Source organism: Heterocephalus glaber, unplaced genomic scaffold, assembly GCF_053883595.1.
Source record: "Heterocephalus glaber isolate CG9 unplaced genomic scaffold, H.glaber_assembly_v1.0 deba00001733, whole genome shotgun sequence".
NCBI classification, from domain to species: domain Eukaryota; kingdom Metazoa; phylum Chordata; class Mammalia; order Rodentia; family Bathyergidae; genus Heterocephalus; species Heterocephalus glaber.
Window position 1 is genome coordinate 4,424,380 of NW_028258444.1, and position 24,768 is coordinate 4,449,147.

The 24,768-nt window shown below is 44.1% G+C and overlaps 1 protein-coding gene across 3 annotated transcripts in view; it reads right to left on the reverse strand.

Moving 5' to 3' along the window:
• Nucleotides 1–24,768, reverse strand: part of Dennd5b (DENN domain containing 5B) — a 187,217-nt gene that overhangs the window by 11,663 nt on the left and 150,786 nt on the right. For all 3 annotated transcript variants that reach the window (XM_004855049.4, XM_087199946.1, XM_004855048.4), the window contains 7 exons: nucleotides 21,180–21,311; nucleotides 19,171–19,323; nucleotides 15,780–15,858; nucleotides 12,389–12,470; nucleotides 7,870–7,998; nucleotides 4,928–5,049; nucleotides 1,695–1,840 (listed from right to left, as the gene is read on the reverse strand). In XM_004855049.4, coding sequence (XP_004855106.1) covers nucleotides 1,695–1,840; nucleotides 4,928–5,049; nucleotides 7,870–7,998; nucleotides 12,389–12,470; nucleotides 15,780–15,858; nucleotides 19,171–19,323; nucleotides 21,180–21,311 — 843 coding nt within the window. The remainder of the gene's footprint in view (nucleotides 1–1,694; nucleotides 1,841–4,927; nucleotides 5,050–7,869; nucleotides 7,999–12,388; nucleotides 12,471–15,779; nucleotides 15,859–19,170; nucleotides 19,324–21,179; nucleotides 21,312–24,768) is intronic.

Below are 24,768 nucleotides of genomic sequence, written 5' to 3' on the forward strand. Positions count from 1 at the left end.
CCTATTTTTTAAAAAATTTAATACTTTCTCTACTTTCCCTTTCCCTAACTCTAGATCTACTTTTATCTGCAAAAAATCTATCTTTCTATTTCCTATTATCTATCTTTTATTTTGCTCTTTAAATTATTTATACTTTAGGTTTCTTATGTAAGAGAATATGATTTTTAAGCTTGTGTGTCTGATTTATTTCACTTAACATTATGGTCCCCAGTGCATCCATTTTCATAAAAATGAGTCCAATTTATCCTTCTTTATGGTGGAGTAGTGCTCTGTTGTGTATACATTTTCTTTATCCTGTATTTTTCTATTTTTAGTCAGGGGCTGGGGACCCAGCTCAGTAGTGGGGCACTGGCCTAGTATGTGCAAGACCCTGGGTTTGATCCCCAGTAGAATGAAAAAACAAAATAAAACAAAACCAAGAAACCCTCCCAAAATTTCATTTAACTTATTTGAACTATGGCTGACTACAGCTAATTGAAACTGCATAAAGTGAAATTACAAATGAAGGGGGACTGCTATAATTACTGCTGTCCTAGTAGCCCCTTGTGCATAAGAATGAAATAAAGCAGTGGTAAGAGGAACTGCAGACATGAATCCCAGTAACACTGACTTAGAATCTGATGAAGAGGAGCTCGTACCCGCTACCTGACTTGCTGGATGGAAGCCCTAAAGCTGTGAGTTCTAAAAGCATGTGGCTTCTTTGATGCTTGGCTGTTTTGTTCTGTTTCAGTACTAGGGACTCAGGGTCTCTGCACTGAGCTGCATCTCCAACCTTTTTTGAGACACAGTCTTGATAAGCCACTAAGTTTTCGGGGCTGGGGTTGAACTCATGAGCCTCCTGCCTCAGCCTCCCTAATACTGGGATTACAGGCAGGTGCCATGAGCCTGGCGAATATGGCTTCTTCACAAGACACCATGGTGACCCAGGTGAAAAAAGACTGCAACCTGATTTACTAAGGCAGCAGAGATGGAAATAGGCTGATGTGTGAGGGTTTGGACATAGCAAGAGAGGGCTTATGAGCTTGTTTAGATTCCATAATTGGTAGACAAAGAAAATCTAAGGTCTTATTCTTTTATGTACAGATAGTTGTGAGCCCACTACATATCACATAGGAGGCCAAAGAACTACTGGCCTCTGACTCCTAGACCCCAAAGAACATAAGAACAGGACATTCAGTTAGGACCACTTCCCTCTTAAATTCTTCCTGTATGCCATGATCAAACTCAATATGGGCTGAAAAACATGAAAATAATCTACCAGGTGAGACCTGGAGCCCAACTGTCATACAACAGGCATCTTTACAAAGTCTGTGAACGTCACCAAGTGGTGCAGAGGTGTGATGAGGATGACACTGGGTGTCTAGTCTTTCGCCAAAGGCCACACAGATGCAAGCAGGGAGGAGAGCAGCTGTGGGGAGACTGGTGCTCTTTGCACCCTGTGGGGCAAGCTGGGGTTGGGCACTGGGAGTCACGAACTACAGCAGCCCACACCCAGGTCAGTGGGAAAAAGAGCTGAACAATGAATGTGAGAACCACGACAACATGCAACATGTGAGCGTAAGCTGCTGTAGACAACAAGATGTACGTACTCAAAACCACGATCCTGCACTGGATAAAATGGGAAATGAGAAGGCCAAACTGGACCCTGAGAATTCAGCAACACTCTCTGCTAGGACAGACCCTCGTGCACCCACCTCGAAAGCCATCTCGAGGAGGTTCTTGGGGATTTGCATCACCCCTGTGTCTCCCAGCTCTCCTGATACACAGATCCAAGGGTTTGAGGTGATGATTGCATTGCTCAGCTTTTTAATCGGGATGATCACCGACCTGTATGGGATCACTGCCAGAAAAACATGGAAATTAATGAAAAATTACAATTTTGTACTTACAATCCTCTTGCCTCTACCTCCCGAATGCCAGGATTACAGATGTACACCAGAATGACCAGCATGATCTATCTTTTAAGACATACTTACATTGTACAAAGAAATGAGATTGTAACCTCTTCCAGGCTATCCTTTGAGTTCTTTTTTTTTTTTTTTTTTGGTACCGGGATTCAACTTGGGTCCTTGCGCTTGCGAGGCAGGCAGCAGAACCACTGAGCTAAATCCCCGGCCTACCTCTTCCAGTCTGGAAAGACGAGGTTGGGTTATAAACTGCAAGTTCCCACCCATCATGGCTCCCATGATTATACACTACCACAAGTATATGGTGAATCTATTACCATAGTGACATACATCACCACTTACTACTTAGCAACAGCCTCCAACAGGGCAAGAGAATTCATGACAACATGAACACTGGATTATGCAATGTTGTCACTGTTTTTTTTGGGTGGACCTGGGCTCTGACCCCATGCCTCACCTGCACTAGGCAAGCCACATCCCCAGGCCTCCCCCCCCCGCCCCCGTCCTTGGGCTCAAATTGGTTTAATTCTACCATTAAACTACATCCCTACCCCCACCCTTTAAATTTTGAGACAGAGTCTCTAAGTTGTCCAGACTTGCCTCAAATTTGTGGTCCTCCTGCCTTGGCCACCCATAGTGCTGGCATTAGAGGAGTGTACCACCATGCCCGGCTCCTGCTTATTTTTTTAAAATTAATTTTGAAACAAAACTGAGTATGAATGAACACAGTTACCAATTTGGTTTCATATGAAAATGGGTAGATGACTTCTTGGTTAAACTCCATTACTGATTTTCTTGAGGAATGCTTTTAAGCACTCACTTCAGAACTTTCCCTTCCCAAGTTCATGACCCAGTATGAAATGCCAAGAATAACAAAGGCACCACCATTCTGGATCCACCATGAACTCTAAACTACAGCCTGGTTAGCTACCAAGGTTCAGCCTGTGCAGAGGAGTCCTGGGGACTGCAAAGGTGAGAGGTTTGAAGCCTTGCCTTTGCAGAGCGCTTCCAAAGGCCACCACTAGATGGCACTGTCCCACTGCAGCCCTTTCAGCAGAAGCCTGGTACAGATAGATCTCCTTCCCCCCTCTAAATAGAGGACTCAAATACATTAACATATTTTTGTTCATCAGACTCCCAGACCCCCAACCCCGCCTCAGGTGGGGCTCAAACTTGCAATCTTCCTTCCTCCCAAGTCCTGGGACTGCAAGCACATGCCACTGTACCCACGTTATGCTGTTTAAAAAACAGAGTAAGAATTAATATTTTTTGTTGATGCCCTTGGTATTTCTAATCACTGGGTCGAAAGATAGGGGTAACAGAAACTGTCTTTGAATAAAGACCACCTGCAGGACACGCTGCCCAGACACAGCCTCTCAGTCTGAGCTCCTGGGGCAGGAGATTGAATGGTTAAGTGGTTCGTTTCCCAATTTTATGTAAGTGACCATTTTGATGTTGGTCGAACAGCCTCTCTGTCCTTTTGTTTTGGCTAAAGGAAAATGTGAGAGGGGAGGCCATGCTTTGACAATCTGGTAATCAGCAAACCAGGTGGACTGAACTGAAAGCAGAAGGGGTTGGCGTGAGAATGTCTGGTGCCGGAAGCTCCCTCAGCTCCTGCCTGATGACGCCCAGGGAGGCTGCAGGACAAAGCCTGTCTGGAGGTCCGAGCTTCGAAGGGCCCAGCACCCAGCCCTGACTTTGCAGCTGAGTAAAAAGAGCAGCATTATTATATCAGAAACTCTCCCATGCAGGGTTCCAAGTCCTAAGTGGAGATGTAGAGGAGAGATCTGCAGACTCGAAGAGGGCCCCAGGGATCTGAACTGACCTGCACGCCTGGAACCATAGATCTTATTTTAGATTCTTACGTCTGGAACAACCTAATTCAGAGTAGCTGGATAGCAATTTCAGAGGGCTCTGTAACCCCCATTCCTGCTACCTTTACCAGTCTGTCTCCAGCAGAGCCTGGAAAGCCAAATTAGTTTCACAATTTGGGCCAGTGGACTGTGCGAGGTGCTGAGTGGGACTCTGAGGAAAGCCTGTTTTCAGGCACTGACCCTGCCCTCCCCACCCCAGCCCACCTCCTCCCTTCCTGTGGGGAGGTGGACGGAGAACACAGCTTTCTGCCTGGAAAACATGAGGAAGGACAGGAGCCTTGGTCTGTGGCAGCACTGCACATGGCCACCTGTGAGTCCCTGTCTCATGGCACAGAAACAGAACCTCTGAGTTGTTTAGAGCACTGCTTTTTAAGTTTCTGACATCTGCCGCTCAAAACAGTTACTAACTGGTGTTAAGAAAACTTCTCCCAAGTAGAGAAGGGATCCACTGCAAGGGAGAATTAGTACTAGCAGGTAGAATAAATGCCACAGTGCAGCTTTCTATCAAAAATATACCACCATGGGCCGGGGATTTAGTTCAGTGGTTTCACCACCTGCTGTGCAAGCACAAGAACCCGAGTTCAATCCCTGGTACCAAAAAAACACAAAACACTACCAATCAGCATTTCTTCCCGGCAAAGATCTATGCCCTCCAGCAAGACCATGAGGGCTGTGAATTAGCACAGTTTAGCGATGTTCAGCTGTATGAGTGTACTGTTATCACATACTGATTCCCTGACTTTATTTGGCATATTATATTATTTATTTAATAAAACAGTCCTCTCTGTATCCACTGTAGGTAATGTTTTCTATCACAGACTGTGTTAGGAATCAGCACCCAACAGGCTGCTGCTGGATCAACACTGAGGAGGAAAGCAGGCTGCGGAGGGCGCTGTGGAGCACAATATCTCCTGCACTCCTCAGCGCCTGGGGCAGCAGCACCTCAGCATGGATGCGGCTGGGCTGCCGGGAGGGATCGCCATTGAGGGGCTTCCTCAGGGTGGACCCCAGCCCAGGGTGGCTCAGCCACCCTCAGTGGAGATCTGGAGGCCAGCAGTGTCCCCAAACTGTGCCAGGTGCACCCCACTCCCAGAGACCGGGTGTTAAAACACCCACTGCACTGGTCAGCTGAGCGACTCGACTTACTGATGGTGGTGAACACGCTGGTGAAGCAGAAGTAGTCCACGGCATTGAGGGAAAGGAGATGGTAGAGGAACTGCTCTCTCTCCTCTTCACAACGCAGAAAAGCATAGCGCTTATAAAGCTTCCTAAGAAGGGTAAGAGGAGCACAAAACAAGAGTGTGTATAACATCCTTTTCATTATGTCTGTATTAAAGAGAAATCCCTGACCAAACAATCGGAAGAAACTTTACCTTAAAAGAACTGACAGTCCACAGAGTTACAGTTAAACCTTTTTCCCAGCATGGGGGATCCAACCCAGGGTCTCATGGCGGGGGACAGATGCTCTCCCCCTGAGGTACATCCCAGCCCCTAGTAAAACACTTTCTACCTAACTGGTAAGGGGGCAAAAGGACACGAATTCATTTGTCTGTCACACTCATGGAAATGTGAAAGTGGCACCCAATGCTGGTAAAGGAGAGCAAATAGTTTCTGTCACAGCTGCGGGGCAGTTTGTTGCTAACAATTACTCTGAGCCTGTCACATGCCTCACTCATCGGTTCTACTCAGAATACAGCCCTGAGGACAAAGTATGAAATGGGAGCAGAGTTACTTACAAATGTCCACTACCATGTTATCTGTAAGTCAAAATAGTTCATGGTAAAGTGTTTGCCTGGGATATGCATGGTCCTCAGAACCAAAAAAAAAAGCTACAATATTGTATGGTCATTAAAAATAAAGTTTAGAAAGAGTTGACCAATAGTACAGATACCACTAAAGATACTGCTACCTTTTTTTCCCCCCGAGACAGGGTCTCACTATGTAGTCCAGGCTTGTCTTGAATTCACTATATAGCCCAGGCTGCCTTCCAACTCTCAGTAATCCTCCTGCCTCAGCCTACTGAGTGCTAGAATAATAGGTGTGCGCCACCATACCTGGCTGTCACTTTTATTAAGCATATGGATTAAGCACTTTTCTTTTCCAAGTGTTTTATTATTGGTATTAATCCGGTTTTTTTTGTCCTGAATTGTACCCAGGGCCTCACACATTCTAGGCAAGTGCTCTATCACTAAGCTACATCTCCAGCCCTTTTCAGTTTATTTTTGAGACAGGGTCTTCTCAAGCTGGTCTTGAGCTCAAGATCCTCCAAACTCAGCCTCCTGAACAGCTTGGATTACAGGTATGTGCCACGGTGTCCAGCATTAAAATATTTAACCCTAGGTCTATGGCCACTGAGATACAGAGAAGCTAATTATCTTGTTCAAGGCTATTCAAGTAGTAAATATTAAAGGCAATATTTGAACATAAGCATTCAGACTTCAGAGTTTAAACTCCTATATGGTGAAAGTTTATGATATAATGTTAACCTAAAAAAGGATGGTACTGGGCTGGGGATTTAGCTCAGTGGTTTCGCCACTTGCTGCACAAACGAAAGGACCCGAGTTCAATCCCTGGTACCCCCCCCGCCCCGCCCAAAAAAAGGATGGTACTGAGCCACAAATCTAGTATTATCTTATCCAACAAAATATGAATAGAAGACAGTACAGAAGAAAACATGAAAGACAATATTGTTCTTTATGCAGCAGGATTATAAATGATTATCAATTCCTTCTCTGCACTTTTGCCCCAATGAGTGTGAATGCTTTTTATCACCAGAAAGAGAGGGAAGGGAGGAGAGACGGGGTGGGGGAGACAGAGAGAGACAGAGAGAGAGACACAGAAACAAAGCTTTAAAAGAACAAGGTCAGGTACCTAGGTAATATGACACATTGCATTCTTTATGAGTGGGGCAGTTGGGGATCTCCAGCTCTCAGCCTCCACTCCCTACTCCTTTTTTATATTTTGAGACAGGATCTTGCTAGTTTGCTGAGTTGCCCAGGCTGGGCTTGAATTTGTGATTCTTCTGCCTCAGCTTCCCAGACTTCTGGGATTACAGGAATGTGCCACCATGCTTGGCTTCAATTTTTTTCCCACTGTACCGGGAATCAAACTCAGGAACCTCGCACTTGCCAGGCAGGCGAGGCAGCACTGAGCTACATCCTCGGCCCCTCAATTTTTAAAAAAAATCAAATCTACTTCTTGAACCCTAAAACTCCTCCTTAAATGCTCCAGGGTATGTAATGGAAGGGTGACATATACAAATCCAAAATCACAACAAGATGCACTGGGCATCATGACAGGTTTCCCACAGACCATCAGTCCAAGGTCCTGGTGGAGTTCTTCCCGTAACTTTGCTCTTCAGAACTCAGTCCTCTAACATGCACATCTGGAAATGGTGTCATCCAGAAGGGTTTCTCGACAAAGGGAAACTGTCAGTCCAGGAAACAATGACCTGACACTCACTTCACTGGTTTCCTGGCTCTAACCTATCAAATATAAGTACTGGCAAGACTGTCAGATAAAGCCTTTTACTGCTGACCCTTGCTCTATCCTTTTCTTGCTAGTTGAGATTTTTTTCCCTTGTTTTTTTGAGACGGTGTTCTGCTATGTGGTTCAGGCTGACCTTGAACATACTATGTAGCCCAGGTTGGCCTTGAACTCACAGTGGTCCTCCTGCCTCAGCCTCCTGAGTGCTGGGGTTACAGGCGTGTACCATCATGTCCTGCTCTTTTTTTTTTTTTTTAAATTATTGTTGTTGGGAATGTAGCTCTGTGGTACCATGCCTGCCTGGCGAGCACAAGGTCCTGCGTTCAATCCCCAAGACTGGAAAAAAATTAAATTGTTGTTGTTTTACAATATAGGGTGTGGTCTTATGGTTCAGGCTTTTGCTCTGATCACAGCACAGCAGTCTGGTCTTGGGCAGTGAAGTCTGGGGTGTTTTCCCAGCAATGGCCAAACGCACTGTGCAGGCCAAGCTGCAGAAGCACACAGAAGCAGGCAATGCTGAAGATGCTGGTTTGTCAGCTCCCACAGCCTGCTTCCTGAACACGTGGCATGCAACAGACATGTCTGAAAAGGCAATGTCTTACTTGGTGAGCGGTTGGTTGGAGAGCAGCTGCTTGAGATGCTGAGACAGAAGCTTCTTTTCCAGAGACAACCTTATCCATGCCCGAGCTCGCCCGACATCAGTCTTGATCTCGCTCATGTTCTGAATATGCCTAGGAGAAGGAGAAACAGCACAAAGTGGGTCTGAGGGTAACGCTGAGGGAAGAAAGAACTACACGGTAACCAACAGTACTGGACACAGAGAAATGACTTTACATTCACAGGGAGCACTGGACAGGACGCAGTTTGGAGGCCGACAGACCCTCCTAAGAGTCTACCTGCATTGTTGGTCCCACGTCAGACCTTCCTGCACATACGCACACAGGCGATGTCCTGTGGCAAACACTTAGCACTCACTCACTCCTCAGGGTTTACTGTGTTCTTGTGTCAGCCTGAATGCAGGCAACTGATTATTCTAGATTCTCAAGAAAATAAGTCATACACAATCTGAATAGTCAAGTTCATATTAAAAATGACTGTCCTATAGTTTAAGTATCTGCCACAAATTTAATTCACTGAATGATTTTTCAAGTTGTCCCAGACAATACATGGAAGATAGCAAAATCTTAATTTCCATGCCTTTAGAGAAGTCAAGTTAAACTGTGTTGATAACTTTAAAAACTGGTAAGATACGGAAAATTGCACAGTCTCACAAAATATTGTGCGGCCAAACACCAACAGAATGTCACACACACACACACACACACACACACACACACACACACACACACTCTCTGTGAAGAAGTCAATGCTATATCCAACAGAACTAAGTTTATTTCCCTAAATGATTTTCCTCCTAAAGGGGAAGGAGGATCAGACAGGAACCGAAAGCCTAAGAGTATAAACTATGAAACCGCTGCTGTCAGGGGAATTACTTGAAGTCTTTCTCTCTGTAACCACCACTTCTTCCTCTGCTTTAAAAATGTGAAAACATATCCAGCATGACCCACGCCGGCTGTAATAAACACTGCAGAACACCTCTGCTGATCCCAAGAGCTCAGAGTAAGGACGGCTCTCTGCAGCACACAATCTCTTTCTCCTTGATCTCTCTCCCGCTCTCTGAAGGTGAGGATTCCTCCAATCCTCACTGCTCAAGGTAAGGCCGCACACCCTGACGCCAAGAGGTCTCCACCGCGTCCACCACAGATGCACTAACACTGAAGGAGTGGCCTGAAAGCAGCTCAGCGTGAGGAGATGAAAGAAAGCTCTGCTGTCACCTTGGTGGGGCTCTCCACCATCACCCCATCTTGGAGAGCCTGTTTCTGAACTGACGAAAGGCTTGTTTTACAGGATCAGTACTGCTACATGTGGTCAAAAGCAGAGGAATCTGACTACCAAGACCTGGCCCCGCAGGGCACTTGGCAGCCACTCGGGTTCCTCCACTATGGGGATCTGAAGTGGCAGCGGCTGTTCCTTGCCCTCCGGTTTCACTCCGATGGGTGATTAAGAGCAACAAGGCTTTAAACTTCCACCAGCCAATTCTACTCCATTCCCACACATTCATTAATTGGAATGCTTCTGCAAGAAAAGACATCATTTTCTGAGCATGACTTTATTTTCTGGCACCACAAAATCCCCGGGACACTGCCTGTGTTTTTCCTGCTTCCACCTGGAACCATCACGCCCCTATAGGAAGCCCTGGCCCCGGCAAAGAGAGTGACCCCCAAACCTGTGTATGGGCAGCTGATGTGCTCACTGCTGGTGAAGAGACGGCCAGCAGGACACCAGGAGAGGGACTGATGACAGAGAGGAGCACAGGAGTGGAGTGCTCCTGTGTCACCTCTGTGCTCCTGCCAAGTCTAGAGAAACACATTCTAACAATCTGAACTTACTCTACATGAATGAGGAAAAACTCAACCAGGATGGGGAAGAAGCCCCAAATGGAATATGAACTAACGAAAAGAACCTAAGTGTGCTACAAATAAATAACTAACCACACTGAAGAGAATGGAGGAAAAAAGGAGTAATCAAAGCTTTGGAAAACACTATCTTGATTGGATACTGAAAGGCTAAAGACAAGAATGCCAGAGCTGGACACAAACACTGTGCTGTGGTTAGTGACTTGATTCTCATAGGGGTATGGGTCAGCAACCCAAAACAACCGATGCATACACTGCCAATCCCAGTGGTCAGGAAGCTGAGCCAGGAGGACTCCAAGTGCAAAGCTAGTCTTGACTACTTAGCGAGAGCCTGTCTCAAAAACCTCAAACACAAACAAAACCAAACCAAAAGAAAAACAAACAATAAAACCCCTGCCCAAACCAACCAACTCACCCACCCAAAGGCTAGCTGTGTTACCAGGGTTGCATAAATAAGTAAATACATTGTAGATGATTAGAGCCAGGTTTCTAGTGGCTGGACAAAGACATTACAAATAAGGAAAGGGGGAGGCTAGAATGATTTCTGTGGTATTAAATTAGAAACATATTATCAATTCATGGATTAAAAAAGCACCTCTGTGTGTGTTTAAGCACACACACACACAGACAGAAACAGGACTAAGGGCAGACACATAGGTGACTCGTGAAGTGTGAAGAACTGGCACACATACATACATTCCCAGGCCTACTCTGGGCAATGCACATTTATGAGCTCTGTTTTACACTAACATTTTGAGAGAAGTATTTTATTGTCACCATTTTATAGGTGAGACAGAGTGCAAACACTTGCCCAGGCAACCAAGCTGGTTAGTGGCAGAGCTGAAATACCAGCCCTTGTAGGCTAAGCACAGAACCAAGGTCTTTTTTTTTAAAAAAACATTTTTTTTAAGACAGGGTCTTGGGCCGGGGATTCAGCTCAGTGGTTCTGCTGCCTGCCTCGAAAGCGCAAGGACCAGAGTTTGATCCTCAGTAACAACAAAAAAAAGACAGGGTCTTGCTGTGCTGCCTAGGCTGGTTTGGAATACCTGGGCTCAAGTGATGGTCCTGCCTCAACCTGTAGTGCTGGGACTGTAGGTGTGCACCACAAAGCCCAGGGTCCTAACCAGCACACTTTACTGCCTTTCACAAAGTAGAGAGCAAATGCAAGAAGCACCTCTTCTGCTTCTCCTAAAATCAACCTGAAGTGTGCAAAAGTAAACAACAGGACACTGGAAGGAACAGGGTACCCTTAAGTGATATGACCACTTCTTCACTGGGTTTCCGAATTTTAGCTTGAGGTCACAGCGACAAAGCTTTCAACAGTCACCACCTTGAGGTGATAGCTGCTGGGAAATCCCTGGAGACACAGGCTTTATGTTCTCCTGAAGAGAGCTGGGATCATTTTCTGTGCAGTTACACTGACCATCGGAAAGAATCATAAGCTACATTTAATCTACCAAGGAATAATGACATTTTAAATATAAATATGAAAAAAATATGTAAGTTGATTCACTTGACAGCCAACATGTAGCCAACTCTTAGCATGAGACAAATATTTCTTTAAACTCTTTATTGGACTAATTTAACTCTCATTTAATTCTCATTTAATCTTTGTCTAAGATTGAGTCGTAATTCTCACAACAATCCTATGAGACAGGTACTGTTTCTGTCTCTAATCGATAGATCAGAAAATTGAGGCACAAGGAAATTATCAAATAAACATCCATAATTAATAATAAAACACACTATAGAAGACAAGCCCCAGGTGGCATAGACGTTACCACACTCATTCTTAAGAGCTGGCTAAGTACTGTTCCTAAAACGTTTAAAAGGAAAAAGCTTTATCTTCGTCAATAAAACAAAAAATCTATTTTAAATGTCTTAATGCCTTCTGAAGATACTCCCCACCCCATCCCTCACTACTCGGGGCCTGCAGTACTGGGGCCTTTGTACTGAGCTATATCTTCAGCCCTTTTAGAAATTTTCTTATTTTGAGACAGAGTTTCACTAAGTCCCTAAGTTGCCCAGGCTGGTCTTGAACTATTGATGGTCCTGCCTTAGCCTCCTGAGTGCTGGAACTATAGGTGTGTACCACTGTGCCCAGTCTTGTTATTTTTTTGGTTTATACTGGTAGAGAGTAGGAATTTAAGGGAGTTTTGTTTGTTTGTTTGTTTGGGTTTTTTTGGTACCAGGGATCAAACTCGGAACCTTGTGCTTGCGAGTCAGGCGGTGGCACCACTGAGCTAAATCCTTGGTCCTCTTTGTTTTTTGAGACAAGGTCTCATGATGTAGTTCAGGCTGGGTCTTGAACTCACTATGTAGCCCAGGCTGGCCTCAAACTCAGAGATCCTCCTGCCTCAGCCTCCCAAGTGCTGGGATTACAGGCATGTGCCACCAGGCCCCACATAAGGATTTTTTTTTTAAAGTTAAGAGTTTGTTTAGAGTTGTTTTAGAACTCTTTTCAGCTGCATCTTCCCTTTGGATTCAACGTCAGGCAAAAATATAAAGTATGAAAGTAAAATAAATTATTAAAATGCTTTCGACAAGACACATAAGCAAAACGTGCATATGGCCATAATAATTTAAGACACTTAGATGAAGGCAATAAAATATTTCATTATTATCATACAGTAATCTAAAATACCTCATATCCTGGATAAGAGAGACCCTGAGTGTTGGTAACGTAACTCCTGAGTCAGATTTTCTTCTTTCTGGTCCGAGGGCAACTATGTAGAAAGATATCAGCAAAGTATTAGAACTTAGAAGACAACAGAAAAGCTCAGTTGCCACTTTATTGACCCCTCAACCCTGGGACTGACCCGGGGCCTTGGGTGGATGAGGAAATCCTCCCACTGAGGCACTCATAAATTGAAATCACATAGATTAAATCCCAGAAGAATTTTTTTTTAAACTAAGAGTTTTGGCTCTTTATTTTGGTATGTTTCTACTTCAAAGTTCAGAATCCAAACCAAAATATGCATATCATAAAGCGAGTAAGCTGAAAAGTTAGAACAATGTGTTATGTACACAACCTACTCACTAAGATGAATGTAAACTTCTTGTACAGCAAATGTTCTAAAAAAGAAAAAGACTAACAGCTCACATTGATGGAGAAGGAAAGAGGATTCTCCTGTAGCAGTGGCCACCGGCCAATTACTGGCACATCTGTGATACCTGCTTAGTGTCACTTCAATGAGATGCCATTTCTTCATTTCCATTTTTCTCACCTGAAAACTAAACTGCAATAAAGTCACCTAGAAAATTTCACCAGTACAATTAGACCTTAGGGTGTAGAGTTTTGCTGTGGTTTAAATGTGCTATTTTTTCAGTCTTTAGATCCATTCTACTTTGGGAGACCAGGATACAATCTGCAATGGTCAAATCTATGTGCAGCTGGCCCTGAGGAAAACAGGCATAGAACAAAGGCTGGGCCAACACCTGCCACCTCTGCAGAATTACTAAGGGGCTTCAAAGGGAGAGAACCAGTGCTTCTGAGAACCTGCATGCCAGGTGTGTGGCCCAAGGGCCCTCTGCTGGGGCAGGGTGGGGAGGGCATGTGTGATGTGGCACGAAAAGTCCAGTCTGCCCTGATGCTCTGGGAATGTGTTCATTTTCCGTCTGAGAACACCACTGCTTGTGTGTGTTACAAGTGAAGTGTATCTGGGGAGAGGGAAGAGTAAGATGGCTCAGAGAATGATGCTGATCAGACAGCATGAAAGATGGTCAAACAAGTGGTAAGACACAGGCTAGGACAGGGACAAACAGATGCTGTGGCTGAAGAGAGGAGTTGGAGAAACAGCTAGTCAAAGGGATAGCTGGAGACAGGACAGCAAGAGGGAACTAGAGCTCATGAGAGATGCTTAGTAAAAGCAGGGCAGAGGTGGAGCTCAGGGGTACAGTGCTTGCCTAGCATGTGCATGGCTTGGGCTCATTCCCAGCACCACAATGAAAATGACAGAGAAGCCTGACATTTAACAAAGCAGCAGCATCCACAATAAGAGCACTCACAGGCATAAGCATGCTCTCCCAAAGCCTGTTCTAGAACCTGTTTGCTAGCCCCCTGCTCAGTGCAATCTCTCTCCAATATGCAATGTTCTCTTTAATGTTGCCATGCATTTGTTAAAGTGCTGAACTCTTTGAATGCTTCTGCATCTTTCTCCTCATTTCCAGCCTATTTATTACTTTAGAGTATAGAACAGTATCCATGCCTTACTGATCTACCACTCAACTTTCTCAGACCCTTTGGAGAACGTAACACATCTCTGTGGGTGAGTGACTGACCCTCTGGTTTGGCGCCTTGTCTGTAACCAGCCTGTGAAATCTTCCCCAGCACTATCCTGTGGGCACGCTGTTGGAGAAGCCATCCCTACACTAACAAGACTCGTAAGAGTGAGACTCCATCACAGAACACACCACATGTAATGTTTTGGTTACTCCTACTGAATTCTCTCTCTCCAGGCTCAGTTATCTCCTGTTCTTATAATGCAGAGGGCCTTTTGAGGCAAATATAGCACCAAAAAAAAAAGAAAGAAAAGAAAAGGAGGAACAGAAGGTGGACACTAGAGAATGCTTTTAAACTTAACATGAGTCTTTATTAATAAGGTTACACCTGGGGCATCAGGTGTGGGGCATGGCATTCTGTTCAGAGGCGCTCTAGGGCAAGGTGGTGTCAAACTTACATTCCCAGGATAGCTATCTGATTAAATCCATTTTCAAATCAGATTTGCAACAGCAAATACCCCATTAAGTACTTGGGTTATGAGTTTTTACAATTTTTACTTTTTTTCATTTCTCAATGTCTGATATAATCCATACTTTTATTTTTTGAGACATGGTCAGACTACATATTCCAGGCTGGCCTTGAACTCACTATGTAGCCCAGCCTGGCCTCGAACGTGGGTGGGATGTTCCTTCTGTTTCAGCCTCCAAAGTGCCATTATTTTAGAAAAGGTTCCTAAATGGCTGATTTGATATAAAACACTGCAGCTCTATTAATTTTCCATTTTTTTTTTTTTTGTACCGGAGATTGAACTCAGGAACTTGCACTTGCGAGGCAAGCGTCAGTACCACTTAGCTAAATGCCTGGGCTTTTGTTTTTTGGTACCAGGGATCGAACTTGGGACCTCGTGCTTGTAAGGCAAGTGGGAGAACCACTGAGCTAAATCTCCAGCTTTATTTTCCCTTGTTACTTCTACTTTTTGTGAACTAAATATTTATTTTACATAAAAGCAACTTCTGGGCTGGCGGTTTAGCTCAGTAGTAGCAGAGTGTTTGCCTAGCATGTACAAAGCCCTAGGTTTGATCCTCAGCACCTTAAAAAAAAGGCAAGCTCCTTGTTGTGAAACAATACATAGTAAGGAGAGTATCTGGGGTTGAACCCAGTACCACAAATACAAGGACCCCAATATAACTAGTCTGCCGAAGAACCATGACACGCCTAACATGTGGGGTCCAAATTAAAGAGGAATCTGACTCCTAAGGCAGGTGTGGTGGCAGCTCGTGTTGCTGCTACCCTTAGAAGCTGAACCCAGGACTTTAGGACCAGCCTAGGCAACATAGTATATGTTGTCTATAAAATAATAATATGTGTCTATAAAATAAAGTAAAACAAAATATAATCTGACTCTTGAAGTTTGAGTCATAAATACATACTTTCCCCTAAAAGATTATTAATCATGATCACAAACCTTTTAAGATAAAAAAAATCAGTGTATAGCACCCTCTAATACTGGTGAGAGTAATGTATATGTGTATGGTATTTGACATCTCAAGGGGGCTCTCATGTATGTGAGTTAATAGCTAATACTATTCTCTCTCTCTTACAGATAAAGAAGGCAGATCAGGAAGGTGCAGTGACTTTCCCCAGGCGCACAGATAAGGAACAATACTGCTCTTCTGCTTTGTCCTGTGACTGGCAAGATGGGCTGAGTGTTAGCTTGAGAGAGACAGAGACGGAAACAAGGCATCTTGCTCAGATGCTCCCTGTTCTGTAGAACCACCACTCCCACACTGATGCCACTCCCACGATTTCTCACCTGGCGATTCCGCAAGGTGCTCCTGTTTCTCCTCTCTGTCCTGAAACTGGATTAAATGTGACCACAAAGCCGACTTCCCCTGAAAGAACAATGCAGATGAATAATTCACTAAGACACGATCTCTCTTCAAGACCATCCATGCTTAATTGCTCATCCAGCAGTCTGGTGTTCCATGACATCCATTTCTGTCTGTGTGATGCATATGTATGTCATGTATGTGTGGTTCTGGGGACTGAACCCACGCTGTGTTTCAACATCGAGACTTGGGAGCTTGCTCAGCAGGACACTGATGCTGTCTTCACTGGAATGTCAGAGCAGTGCTATGCAGACACCGAGATGGATGAGAAAACACCGAACATCCAAGAGAACATCTACCAGGAAGTTACTGGCTGAAAATCTGGTAGCCTTTCCCAGCATCCTAGGCAGTAATGAATACCAGTGAAGCCATAGCTTGTCACTAACCACTTCATTTTCTTTTTTTGGGTACTGGGGATCGAACTCAGGACCTTGCGCTTATGAGGCAGGGGGCAGAACCACTGAGCTAAATCCTTGGCCCCATCCACTTCATTTTCTGACTTCTTTTTTTAATTATTATTATTTTTCTTTGGTACCCGGGATCAAACTTAGGTCCTTCCACTGGCCGACAGGAGGATTTTGAGTTCAAGCCCAGCCTGGTCTACATAGTGAGGCCCCTCTCTCTCAGGAAAAAAAAAGGCCAGTTTGCTTTAAAGTTCCTAAGGAGAAACAATTTCTGGCTAGTACCATAAGATTTATTTTTCTGTTGTATGAAAAGTATCCAGAAAAAGTAGATATAAAAATCTATAATTTTGGATTATATTGATCTTTTTCTTAATTCATAAATAGACCGTGAGTGAGTGTGTGTGTGTGTGTGTGTGTGTGTGTGTGTGTTTCTGGGGACTGAACCCAGTGCCTCTGCACTGAGCTACATACATAGCCCCTTTTTTGAGACAGGGGTTACTAAGCCATTCCTTAAATTGCCCAGGCTGAGCTTGAACTTGAGATCCACCTGCTTCAGCTTCCCATAGTGACAAGATTACAGCAGGTACCATCATAGCTGGCTCCTTTTTTTATTTTTTTGAGATAGGGTCTAATTACGCAGCCCAGGCTGGCCTGGAACTCAAAGGCATCCTCCTGTATCAGCACCCTGAGTGGTGGAATTATACATGTAACATACCACAGTCAGAGTAGTTTTTTATTTTTAAACAGTAAATTCTTAGATGTCAGCTAATTGGGCTTGTAATAATTATCCTGAATTCAAGAGTTTCATCTGTTTGAATTTAAAATACTAAATTGTAATTACAACTGAGTATAAGTTCACACTGACCCACCGGGGATTTAGCTCAGTGGTTCTGCCACCTGCCTCGCAAGGAAAAGGTTCTAAGTTTGATCCCCAGTACCAAAAAAAAAGTTCATATTGACTTGAGGGAAAAACTTAAAGAGTATTCTTACTAGGAAGATGACTCAGTTTGGTCACTGGTCACAGGAACTGTCTTGGAGCTCAGTCCTAATACTAAAGCTGAAACACAGGAAAAGGAATGCTGTAAACAGAGGCAGTGAGCAAAGCAGTACAGTACAGCAGCTTTGGAATAACCAGGGGAGCAAGGAGAGGGAGCTGATCAGGCCAGGCTGGGCCTGCACTCAGACCGAGTCAGGTGTACTTCATGTGCATCCAGCCCGGATGCACGTTCAGCCACTCCTCATCATAGCAGCCAGGATTCAGGTGTCATTGACCAGATATGTAAACACTGCCATGTTACTCTAGAATAGTCCTGGCGGACCCATGGCATGCATGCCACAGCCGGCTGTTTGTTATCCTTGAAAGCTCTAAAACGTTCACCATTACTGCTCTGGAATATTTCCCCTACCTTAATAAAGTTTGATTTTGGACCCACAGAAGCCAGGATGTGGTAAATATGGCCTTATGGCTCAGGAGATTAAGGGTTTGAACACGTTCACTGACCAGGCACAGTGAATTTTCCCAATAAAAAGACAATGAAAAAAATCATTCATTCTCTAGAAATGTTTTTTTGCAGCCATATTAAAATAAACTTAAAAAAAAAATTAAAGGGTGGGTATGGTGGTGTATGCCTGTAATTCTAGCATTTGAGAGACTGAGGGAGAAGGATCACCCTAAATTCAAGGCCAGCCTGGGCTACACATTGGGTTCAAGACCAGCTTTAATGATGTATTGAGACTCTGTCTCAAAAAACTGAAACCAACCAACCAAACAAACAAAAAGCCACATTAGAAAATGTACCCAGGGCCTTGTGCACTAAGGGCAAGTACTGTACCACTGAGCCACACTCCAGCCCTGTGGGACCCTCTGAATAGTGTATTCCATGTGTTCTACGGGGCACCTTTTGCCTTGCTCAGAAGCCCAGCAGGAGCCTGGCAAAGGGAAGGGAAGCAGCTACCAGAGGCCAGAAGGGCAGGTCTTCAGGTTCTACTACTCAGCTGAACATATGGGCCAGGTCAGTGACCTGGGATCAGGAAGCTTCAGTAGCACAGAATTAATCTGTACATATCCATCCATAAACCATGTGGACATGTGCGTGCCACGGAAGAAAACTGGAGCGAGCAAAGACAAAGGGAGAGCCACATCAGAAACAGATCAGACAGGGAGCCTGGGAAGAGGAAAAACAAAGAGACTAAATTCTCCCACTAGATAAAGGGATAAAGAGCTGTTGGCGATGGCTAGTAGACTTTTATCCTGTGCAGAAGCAGATAATGAATCTATAGAGGATACAGCCTCTGTAATAAATGTGGTTTTTTTCGAGACAGGGTTTCACTATGTAGTTCAGGCTGGCCTCAAACTCACAACGATCCTCCTGCTTCAGCATCCCAAGTGCTAGGATTACAGGCCTGTGCCACACCTGGCTAAATATGCTGTTTTATCCTTTCCCCAAACCACCTTCTGATCATAGGCTGCTTTCTTTTTCAAGAATTAAAATGCCTGTGGCACAGTTCTCATCATCTTGTGACAAAGGAACATAGCCTTTCTTAAGATTTTTTTTTTCCTTGTCACTTTTTGGGGGAAGGGGTGGTAAACCCAGGGCCTTCACACTGAGCTACATCCCTAGCCCTTTTTATTATATTTTATTTTTTATTTAGAGACAGGGTCTTGCTAAGTTGCTCAAGCTGGGCTTGAACTTTTTTTTTGTTTTTTGGTACCGGGGATCGAACTTGGGACCATGCACTTGCAAGGCAGGTGGCAGAACCACTGAGCTAAATCCCTGGTCTGTGGGCTTGAACTTTTGAACCTCTTGCCTGAGCCTCTTGAGGAGGTAGGATTACAAGTGTGCACCACTGTGCCCCACACAGCTAACAGAGCTCCTAGCTGTGATGTCTCCAGCATTCCTACGAGTATTACCTGCTTGACCTGCAGGCCATGGCTCCATATCCTCTCCAGCAGGTCACAGAGGCTTGCGATCAAGGTATTCTCCTCCAGGCCGGTGATGTTTGCCTCTCCATGGCCAAGTTCCACGGCTTCATGGCCCATCTTCTCTACCAGCATGCGCTTGGTCTATAAACATCACACACTCATGGTTACCCAGTGGGGAATCCACAAAGCAGTGAGCCAATAAGTAGACTAGGAGACCTGGCTTCCCCTCATTCTACTTCTAATCACAGCTCTCTGATCACCTTGGGCAATGTCTTCATCTCTGTGGTTAACTGACTGCAGTAGTATCTGTATTCTACTTTTGTGTCAGAGAAATGCAGGGTCACTAAAGAGAATGATATATTTGTAAAGCATTCCTATGATGAAAAAATGCTTATATACAAGAACTTTTCTCTATGACACTGGGGAAGGACAGCAGGTGTAGAAAACACACCGTCTGAACATGCACACAACTCAGGTGGGAGAGCATGAGACTCTTAATCTCAGAGTTGTGGGTTTGTGCCCCATGTTGGGTGCCAATTTTACTGGAGACCCCTGCAGTTAGGTTCCAGTACTCTGCCCAGTATAGGACACAGGCTTGAGGAAAAAATACACTAAAAGACAGAACTAAAAGAGAGAAAGCTGGGTGCCAGGATGACCAATGCCAGTGCACCTGACAAAGGCCCTGGCCAGTTTCAGGCACTAACTTTTTTTTTTTGTTTGTTATTGGGGATCAAACTCAGGTCCTAGTGCTTGTGGAGCAGGCGGCGGAACCATTGAGCTAAATCCCCAGCCTGAGGCACTAACTTTTATTGGCAATCAATTGGGGTAAAGGCAAGCTATGTGCAAAGGCAGGGCTATGTGCAGTTTCTATGGAAATTAATGTAAACAAGGCTTATAAAGGACAAGACAAAGCACTCTCAAGTTAGGAACAGAATAGACAAAATATATGGTTGTAATTAGAACACTGTCCTTCTAGTAAGGTTTTAACTGTGGGAATGGAATTTGGATGTAAGTTATTCTGACCTTGGCATGTAGGATTTGGCAAATCCTGCAAATGATATAATATTTGTAAAGCATTCCTGCAAATGATATAATATTTGTAAAGCATTCCTATAATGAAAAAAAATGCATATATGCAATAATTTTTAGGTTATCATCCTCTATGACATTGGGGAAGTACAGCAGGTACAGAAAACACACTGTCTGAAACTGCACACAATCGCCCTCCATGGCCTAGCACCTTGAGCTCAGTCTGACCACTCAGGTGGGAACCACAGGACAAAGATGGTTTCTGAGAGCTTCTTGGTTTGTGACAGAACCAAGGCTCTCTTTCTCTTCCTCTTTTTCTTCTTTTCTCCTTCTCTGCTCACACATACACACCAGAAAATAAAAAGGAAATGGAAATCAGCTTTAGGTAAGTTAATCTGCATTAGTCTTAGCTGCTCTTTAAAATGTACACTGAGAAAGAATCAACTTCTAGGCAGGGAACTTGTCTGTCTGATTCTTCACTATCTGCTAATACTGAGGATGCATTTATTAAATATACAAAGAAGCCTGTCAAATAAAGGAAATGACTGGCTAAGAGGATACTCTGAGTTTTGTCAGTTTGTACAGGTGCGTCCTCTAAAGTCAGCTATCTGAGAGGAGACTGTAGGCAGCACGTACTAACCTATAACACAGCCAGGGCTTCCTAATGGGTACACAGATGTATGCATGTGCACACACAGGCCTCTCACAGGCCAGACACAAATCCTGAGTGGCTTAGCATCTGTTAGTGTTGAAGGGGAGGACAACAGTAGCTGAAAGATGAGCAAGACTGCACATGGTTCCCACATCACTGACTCTGAGGACCATGGAGGACCACAGAGGTGCGTGGCAGAGCATGGAGGTCTACGCAACAGTCAAAGATAGCTACAGGTACAGATGGTGGTGGATTCTGCCCATTCCAGCCACACATGAGTAAACAGGAGACACTGTCTGGCGTCAGCAATACATACCTTCATCCTGCACTCCTTCAATAAGCCTTCTACGAATTTCGAGTTGGTCTGTGCAATCACCGCAGGAGAGAGGTCTGACAACTTTGGTTGTCTCAGGTTTTTTCCTAAACTTCGTGCCTCTTGCATATATTTCTAGAAATTAAAAGTACTTTTAGTGCATAAACATCAGATATTCTTCTGTTCCACTTAACCTTACACAAAACAAATGCAGGAACAAACAAGATGCAAAAACACTGTAAGTACACGTGAGCAAAGGAATTAGCTCTAGAGTACTGACAGAGGAAGAATGCCTATACTCCGCCCCAGCAACCTGTGAACTCCTCTGAAAAAAGAGGACAACAGAAACCTCCTCAGGTAAAACTCATTCAAAATGAGGTAGAGTCTAGCTTTTTATTCTGGACTGTTTGAAGCTATGATTAGTCAGGATCAAGTTTATGACAAAAACCTTCAGGTATGTGCATTATAATTCTGGTTCTGTAGAAGGCTGGTGGCTTTCAGGTCCCTGTCTGCCTCGCCTGCTCTCCCTACACAGGAGACCTCATCCTCCCACCCCCGCTCCATGGTGCTCTGCAGATGAACCCTCTGCTCTAACCAAGTCTTAGCAGCATAATCGGGAGCTCCAGAATCCTGCCGCAATGTACATCATGACCTCAAGCACATCAACTGGTAGGTTTATCTGCTAGACGGACATGAAGTGTGCCCACTCAGCCCACCACAGGCTGTGGTACCACACTGAGGGCCCGACATGCTCAGGAGGCAGGAGGCCTCTCCAGTTGTGGTGCTGCCAAGGCCCTCCCTCACACTGCTCCACAAGGAAGAAGTAGGATCATAGCAACAGCTTAGTGTATGGTGACTCTGAGGGGCCACACCTGGTTAGTGCAGAACCCGTGCTCCCTCTTCTTTCTGGGCTCCCTGAAAAGCCCATCTAGATGCTTTATGTTTGCATCAGGGCTGCTGGATGGAATCTCCAAGAAGGCCACCTGTCTTGGGATCATATTTAATGAACAACACTGAATGCAAAAGGCACATCTGACATCATCCCATTGGCACATATGCAAAACCTACCTTATACCTTAAGGGAAAAGCTTGATATTACAAGAAGGTGTGTAAATCCTTCTCATTCTTTAAACATGAGAGTGTGTATGATTAATATAGCTCCCCTTTGAAAGAAAACTAATCTGCTAAACGTGAAAAAATAAAAAATTCCCCTGAGAGGGACTTAATGGAGCAGTTTACCTGCTACTTCCCAACTCTCATGATGAAAGGGAACATTAGCAAAATAATCTGTCTTTTTCCATCTATTGATTTTAAGGAAAATTTAAAAATCAATGAATTCTGCAAGCATTTAGTTCCTGCAGCACTTATGTATGCTTTTCTGTTTCAAATATTTTTAAGAGGGCCTAAGAAAATGGAAAATTGATAATGAGGGAACTGTTATCAATGGAGAAGTGTAACAATGTAGACAGAAACATTCTGGAAGTTAGTTTTCCAAATAAGTAAATGTAGGAAATGAAAGCAGAATCTGACAAATTAACCTGAAAAACAGGGCAGGGCCCCTATATAAGAATTATACCTGTTTCCAATTGTTGTTTGGGATATGTACTGAAAATGAGAGACAAAAAGCTGGCAGAAACAAATGTTAACTGTTAAATGTTTATAAATAGTCCTTTTTACCCCCAGATTCAACACCGTGATCATTAGCACTCTTGTAAAATTGAGAAAACCACTACAAGACTCAATTCTCAAGAAGAGCTAAGTGTCAACCTAGCTTAGGAAGAAATACAATGGTTACAAGAAAAGGAATGCAAATATGGTTGGGCAAAAGACTGGGAGAGGAGCTCTAGTATTTCTTTTTCTTCTGGAATATATGAATAAATTTTGGAGAGCCAACAATTGGTTAAAACCTAAGCACTGTTTGAAGTATGTGTGATGATTTCCAGGAATGCACACCAGCCAGATGGGGGTTTTTCTCTTGGCCATATTTACTGAGCACCCAGGACACGTGTGCAGGTGTACCAATCAGTCAACAGTGTGGCCATGAGGCTGAGTCTGGCAGCTGGAACCACAGAACCAGCAACACCCCAGGGACACTCACAGGAAAGTTGGGGGCAAAGGGCTGAGAAGTGAGGCTGCCTCTGCATACAAAAAAAAGGGCAATGGCTGAAAGTAAACAAGTGATGAGAAAAATGGCAACCAAAAAAAAGATGTATTTTGAAATTAAAAAGAGGGAAGATGAACCTTTCACGAAGAATTTTTTATTATAAGCCCATTTCTCTGCAGACAGAAGTAACTCCAGATTTGTTTCTTTATTTCTGTCAAAGACAAAAAGCAACAAACCAGTAGGATATGTCTATGAAAATATATCCTACCATTCAAGAAACACTAAATGTTCTTTAATATAGGCTTTGACTTTCTTTTCTAATAAACAACCTATCTCTTTAACTGATGCTGAATTTATGAAGAGAAGACCACTGCAGAATTACCTAAGTTGAGGCTAACACACAAGAGAGGGGAAATCTGTGGTCCTCGTGCCCTCAGGTGCAGAGTGGTTATCACAGTGTGGTCTTGCAGGAAGACTCCTGGCTTGGACACCGTGAGTCCGGGGCTACAGGCTACTCTGCCTCAGTGTCCTCTTACTCTGGACACGCCTCTGGAACTTCAGGTCAAACATGTCATACTGACAGGATGGCATTAGAGGTTCCTCTAATATTCTATGTTGATGACTAGATTTTTCAACAACATAAAATGTTGACCAGGAAGGTAAATGCTGTAGAGATAACACTCAGCAAAAAAAAAAAAGCTTAAAAACATCTGTCCTGCAAAATGCTTAAATAAGAGGAAATTTGTAGCACTGGGGCACAGCTTGATTGGCAGAATGCTTACCTAGCTCTGGGTTTAAATGCTCAGCCCCACAACAGAGGGAATTTCCATGTTCAGTATGTCTCTCACCTTTAGAAGAAAAGCAATGTGCTATCCAGTACTAAAAAAACAAACAAACATGTCCCCACTGCAGTGGGCCTCAAAGGCCTTATGGTTAGCAGCACAATTACCCATCTGTGTCATCACACACTACACTAAGAGCACCTGACACAGGAGGAGAGGCTGAGTGTTCACGTCACAAGGTAACGGAGGGATCTACAGCTACATGCACACACGTGTCCCAACCAAGCAACACTAGTGAACACTGGTGAACACTTCCGGGCAGAGGACGTACCAGGCAGCATTCAGAGAAGGACTTTTTAGGAAGCCGTGCGGGAGGAGGCGGGCCCTGCTCCCACTCCCAGAATGCCATGGAGTTCTGACAGACAAGTTCCCCGGAAGGCTAAGATGATGAAGTGGCAATGACAGAAGTAAAAAAGAAAAGGACAGGGAGAGAGAGAGAAGCATAACAAGCATGCATATGACAAGAGCGCAGCAAAAGGGAGGGGGAGAAAATAGCACAGCAGCCAAAGAAGAGCACTGAACAGGAGATACTTCTGTTCTTAAGAAAAATTAAAGTCACACATGAATGTTAACAAAGGTCAACAGATGTTCTGAATGATGTTTTCTACTTTATTTTTACACATTTGAGCTTAGAAAGTAACATGTT